This window comes from Helobdella robusta (assembly GCF_000326865.2).
Source record: "Helobdella robusta unplaced genomic scaffold HELROscaffold_1, whole genome shotgun sequence".
Taxonomy (NCBI): Eukaryota; Metazoa; Annelida; class Clitellata; order Rhynchobdellida; family Glossiphoniidae; genus Helobdella; species Helobdella robusta.
Window position 1 is genome coordinate 4,529,873 of NW_008703570.1, and position 6,765 is coordinate 4,536,637.

A 6,765-nucleotide genomic window follows, 5' to 3' on the forward strand; every position below is an offset into this window, starting at 1 on the left:
AGTCAACAACTACAACAACTACCCTGCTACAATCTGTTGCACACAGCAACAACAAACATAACACTAACAACATCAATAACAAGCACAACAACAGCGTTAAAAATAACAACAACAAATAACATCTACATCAGAAATAACTACAAACACAACAACAATAACCACACGCACTAACATACAAATTTACAGCAGTAATTAACATCATAAAGAAGCAATAAAAACAGACAGCTTCATTTGCATTAGGAACAACCACAACAATAACCACAAGAACAACAACAATCACAACAACAGCAGGCACAAATTGCTTTAATGCAGCTTATATTTGCCTCGTTAAATAATTTTCAGCATCCGGTGTTATGCACGATATCGTCATCGTCGTCGTCTTCATCATCGTCATCAACAACTACAACATATGACGTCACGAATCAGTATGATGATAATTTTTAAAGCAAAATCGTAAACAACCTTTATTGCAATCCTTTGTAATGTATTTCAATCAGACTTTTGTGTCACAAAGGCTCTAAACTATCCACACACAACACGACACACATCCATTATATCAACATCACAACAACATCACAACCAAACAACACAACCAAACAACACAACCAAACAACACACGCAACATTCTGGACAACTTTCACTTCATTTCCCATACTTGCTAACTGCAGCTAACACCGACAAATAAAGACATGTACAACAACAAAAACAACAACAACAAACAACACATCACAAGGGCGATAATTGAGATTAGACAGGCAGACAAACAACAACACGACATCAACTCCAACACAAACAACCCACACGTTATTGACGCACCAACAAAAGGGAGAAAACAAAATCAATAGCAACAAGCATGGAAGTTATCATCATCATCAATAACAACATTATTTCTTCAACAACATCATCTTCAACAACATCATCTTCAACAACATCAACTTCTACATACATCAACAACATCAACTATCGCAGCAACAAACAGCTTATATACAGCTGAAAAATCCAAACACAACAATTACAACAACAATAATAACAACAGCAAGAACAACAGCAATTGCAACAGCAACTGCAACAACGACAACAGCAACAACAACAACAATAATTACATAAACGGGAGCAGAAATTTTTTTTTCAACAAAGTCGTAAAATTTTAAATTTATTTTTTGCATCGGAAAAAGTGTGATACGCAAACGCAGATACATTTGCGTATGACGTGTGGAGCAGACTGTAATCAAACGGAGAGAAGTTATCACCAACCACATGATAATAACAGTAGCGCCTGCTTGCTCGGCGATGGTTGGCGTTAAATTCATAGAAATATCCTCACATTTATATTTACTTGTAAATAATTTATGAAAATGTTAAACAATTGTAATGAATTTTTTTGGACAAGAATATATGTATGTATATGTGCGTGTATGTATGCATGTTTGTATGTATGTATGCATGCATGTATGTATGTATGTATGCATGTATGTATGTATGTATGTATGTATGTATGTATGTATGTATGTATGTATGTATGTATGTATGTATGTATGTATGTATGTATGTATGTATGTATGTATGTATGTATGTATGTATGTATGTATGTATGTATGTATGTATGTATGTATGTATGTGCGTTGTACTGATGTAGTTGCAGACGAAGGGTACGAAAAACTGAAGCTCTGTTCAATCACAGATCTAGATTACTTTGATGCCGGACACGTGGAAATCTGTTTGTACATCTTAGCTGGTCAAAGTCAGCAGGGTCAGAGAAAATCCTATGTAGGTAGGATTAGCAGCAACAACAAGGGCCTATCTATCTTATACTCAAAAAGTCTTAACCCGGCTACACTGGTTCAACGGGTAGCTCGGCCAGCTCAGCAAGCGCCGAGAAACGCATCTTGTGGCACAGTGAGATACATACAAACACTATTAGCCATTCACTTCATCCCGATTATCTCCGGCCGTCGTCTCAACACTGTCCTGCTGTTGGTTACAGATAGGCTGGGACGAGAAAGTGAGGTTGACGACCTGCGCAACTCTTTCTCACTATAAACCTGGTCAAGCGCTGATTACGACCAAACCAACTGACTGATGGATGCAAGCGCGCAACAACTCCAAAAGACTAATGACGATGGGCGAGTGGCAAAACAGTTGATAGGGGTCAAATCACAGAATACGGAGAGTAGTACATTTTCTTCTGGAGTGGTTGTAGCAGCAAGGAACGACGACAGATGGGCGTTGGCTTTGGGATCCAATCCAACATAGCCAGCAAATTATACAGATGCATCATGTTATGAACGGTTTTGCACAGGCCTGCAAAAAACTTTGGTTTCACTAACAACATCAACAAAACAGAAGTTACGTATCAGCCCACACTTCACAATAACTTTGAACAGCCGAATATAGCTGTATAAGACACAATGTTTAAAGCTTAAAAATTTCACTTATCTGGGCAGCACACCCTCAAGAACGGTCAACGTAGATGCGGAGGTGATCAATAGAATAACAATGACCCGCTTCTCATTTGGCAACCAAAGAAAAAATATCTGGAAATGAAAAGGACTTAGTCTCACCCTCAAAATACAAGTGTACCAGGCAGTCATACTCACTACGTCCATCTACGTCTTTGAAACCTGAATTATATAAAGTAGACATCCTATACAATTTAATCTCATCCACATCGGCTGTCTCCGGAAACTTCTCTACACCAAGTGGCAAGATAAAATTTTAGATGCAAAAGTTTTGGGACAAGCCTAAACACACGGCATTTATAAAAAGCTTAAATCAGATGGACAGGCTATTTTGTAAGAATGCCTGACAGCCGATTACCTAAACAGTTGCTATACGGTGAACTATGCCAGGGAACACGACCAGCGTGAAAACTAAAAAAAAAAAAACATTTCAAAAACAGCCTCAAAAAATTGCTGATCAACAAAGGTTTTCAACTCAACAACAGGTAGGCGCTCGCGAAGCCATGCTCCTATCAGGAGTTTAGGCAGTAGAGTTTCAACGTATCTCAGATGCTCAGAAGAAACGAGAACAACAAAAAACAGGGTCGCAGATCCAATAGCCCCTACATATTTGTGTACAATTGTGGACGGACGTTCAGGGCCCGAATTAGCCTCATCAGCCACCTACACCAATCTGATGGTTAGGTTGTAGTCATCTTCGCATCAAAAGACCCACATCATCATCATGTAATTACGTATGACTTGGGCTTGCCTTCCTGGTCCCAACCTGCAAGACATTCTATGGTAACCAAGCGGCTCCACTCTTGTACCAAATTTGCAATCATATTCCGCAATCACAGACAACCCCAATCTCAATCCCAAATTAACACGAATGCCATCATCTATTCTGGTGCTCGGAACCGCTTTAAACAATTCGGAGCCCAACTCCGAACTGCCATGATCCTGGCTTTATCATGTGTGCATTAGTGTATGTATGTATGTTAAAACCAAAACATCATGGATGACATTGAACAGTCAAACATCAAGTAACAAATAGATTAACAATTTGATCTGTCGTTAGTTGCACACGTCGGCATTCAATTGAATATTCTCAACCACACAGACACGCAGGAACCGCTGCAACAAGCATGAAATGTGATTCATTGAAAAAAAAACAGTTTTCTCCTGTCATCTGATCTATCACTAATTAACTTTCATATTGTTTTAAAAAATTTAAAAGTGTTGGAGTTGATGCATATCGGCAAAAATTCTATCGAGAGGAGAGCCTTTTTGTATTTTTTCATTTTCTCGTCCGCTGCCCTGGTTGCGGCCAAACCACATCCTCAGTTGTAAGAATTACGAACAAAACGTTCGGCAAGGGTGCCAGAAACCGTAACGTCCCACGCCAAACATCTACCAGCTCTTCAAGGGATTATGGCACAACCATCCGGGCGCTTACCATCATGCGCTGGAATGCCAGATGGTTTTTTCAAAACTGGAATTGAGGCCTTGAAAAAGAGCCGGCAAATATAGTTGTTTAATGCTGAGTGACTTAGCTGACTGCCCACACCCAGACGACAAACCAAATCACAGTGATCAAATTTATCAGCCCCGGCGCCGCATTGGCACGTGTATTTATTTCGAATAACCAGGCCGAGTCTGAAACCAATGGCAAACCTCAGAGACTCGATCTCCACCAACCAATTTTCATGTCATGTCATGTTATATTATGTCAAGTTATTTTGTGTTATGTTACGTCAGGTCGTGTAGATATAACAAAACATGAAGCTGACAAAGGTTTTTAAGAAATATATGTAACCAGTTACAACAACAGTAACGATTACTGTTATTATTATTATTGCTATTACTATTACTACTACTACAACTACAACCATTACTACTATAACTAAGCAATAATATTGAAAATATGATCTCCACAGCTTATTCTTCCAAATTGACAATTGATCAGACGGACCCTACAATAGACATTTTGATGAACACACACACACACATACACACACGCGCGCACACACACACACACACACAAACAAACATTCGTTGTCGCAACAGAACAATTCCAAACAACAAATCGGCAGAACTATTCATCACAATAAGCACAACAACAACGATACATGGGGAATGCTTTTTCAGCCTTTTTAAATCTAATCAACAAAAAATGTTTGTCGGGCGTTAATGCCTTCCATAAGCTTTTTAAAATGCTTTTTTTACATTGTATTATTATATTTTTGTTTCATTACATTAGTTACTATATACATTTAATAATTTTTTTTACTGTTACACTTTCTCGCATGTTGTATCGACTGCTGCTTTGTCGGAGTTTGAATTTTTTTGTGTGGAATAATTAACCAACAAACAGCCAACCGAATTAATACCACTAAGCTAGATTAGCATAACCATCGTCATTCAAGATTCAGTCACAACATCACATCGTCATAATCCATAATAACACCAACACCTACTCGTAATTATAATTAATAATATCATTAGTATGAACGTCCACCAATCATTGAAGTCTGCAACATCAATTGCAACATTATAACAACAGGATTGCCACAAATGACAACATCATCTAGGAAATATCGTCAACATTTTTTCTGTCAACATAATTCACAACAACAAAAATGTTGAAAAACAATTTCAGAAAACAGCTTCAAATCTTCTGATACGATCATGTTCCCGATTCGGTTGTCCTTGAAAAGCAGTTTGTTTCTTCTCATTGTGTGAATTCAATATTTGCTTTTGTGATGCCATCATCTGTTGTGTGGTGTCATCCCTTGTTCTGTGAAGTCATCATTCGTTCATGTTTTGATACAGTTTTAAAACACGATTTCCAAAATGACTTATTGTTTTTGCTTTTACTTCATTTACGATCTGTTTATAAATCGCTCAGTTGACCTTTCATGTTAACAAAGCCACTCACCCGCGAAAGCTACTGACTTGGATGAGCTTCAAAACTCTTACATCTACTACGCCACATGAACGAGTGCATGATCACTCCCAGTGTGAGAGCGCTGTGACTAACATGAAGTTTTAGAGAAAGAGAGAGAGAGAGAGAGAGAGAGAGAAAGCAAAAATCAAAAGGCTGTGTCCCGAATTTCGATTAAATAATTTTTTGTGGTAGATCGAAGCATTTGTTGACTTAGCACGCGAGGAAAGAAGCGCTGTAGTCTACTGAGCCATAAACAAAACTGTGCACTGTACAAATTAACATGTAATTGTCAGATAGACCCTCATACGCTTGAATTTATATGTGTGCCAGTCCGCTCAGAAACGCAGCAAGACCTCATGACAACAAAAACGACGCTGAGATATCATCTGCAACACAATACAACTTGACTTTTTATAATTGAAGTAATAACTTCTGCCGCTCCCCAAGGTTTCAAATTTATGGAAACATGTTTCCTCTCATCTGCTGCTCTTCTGTGGTTTCATTCAAATTGGAAACTGTTGCAAGAAAGTTTATTACAGCTCAAGTACTCAAGAATCATCATCGTGATCATAGTAACCATTTACATCAACCAACATTTTTGATACCATCATCATCATCATCATCATCATCAATCATCATCATCATCATCACCACCAACATCGTCATCATCATCATAACTAACTGCATTGCATAACCGCAACCACATGAAACGAAACGTTCATCCGTAATATCCAATCATCCAGGAACCATCATCGCCTCCACATCCCATCTCATTGTCGTGTTCATCATCATCATCATCACCGTCATCACAATCATCACCGCACACTGCAGAGTGCATGGATTTATACTTTTCATACAAACTCGAACACTGTCAGCATTTGGAACCCAGGAAAGATGGCAGTCTGGCTGTCCTCCACTGTTCGTTTCTTACTTTCTGGGTCCAGGCACTTAGTCTCCCAAACAAACGGCGAGTCCGAAGATGCAGAATAAGATTAAAAAATATGGAGGTCGCCATGTTTTGTTCAAAACTGGATGCGTCAAGCAAGATATATGACAGCCCACTAACGAACGGAAAGATGAGAATTGTTTTATAAAGGGTTGAAGATAGCAAACCAGTTAAGAAGTGCTGTTTAACATGAGCTACAGAATGCAGTACTTAAAATGACGCACCTGCCTTAACATGGCAGCAGTCAGCATTCAATACACTGCTGATTTTTTTTATCCATTGTTTCCTTGGGCAGTCAAGTATTAGTATTATTATTGCTCACTCAGAGTTTTTCACTTCCACAAGCTAACCAATTCAGAGCATGGTTCGTAGTGGAGTTGAACAAGCAGAAGCATTCTGTCTCATGCTACGCTGGCTCGTATAAACAATCC

The 6,765-nt window shown here is 38.6% G+C and overlaps 1 protein-coding gene across 1 annotated transcript; it reads left to right on the top strand.

Annotated features, from left to right (window-relative positions):
* Positions 1-689: 689 nt before the first annotated feature.
* On the top strand, positions 690-6,482 carry HELRODRAFT_158846 (hypothetical protein; the record flags this gene model as incomplete). The annotated part of the gene is made up of 8 exons (XM_009010814.1): positions 690-803; positions 1,194-1,293; positions 1,637-2,002; positions 2,526-2,699; positions 2,945-3,143; positions 3,818-3,921; positions 5,101-5,160; positions 6,220-6,482. 8 exons carry the CDS (start codon positions 690-692, stop codon positions 6,480-6,482), a joined length of 1,380 nt encoding a protein of 459 aa, XP_009009062.1.
* Positions 6,483-6,765: the final 283 nt, after the last annotated feature.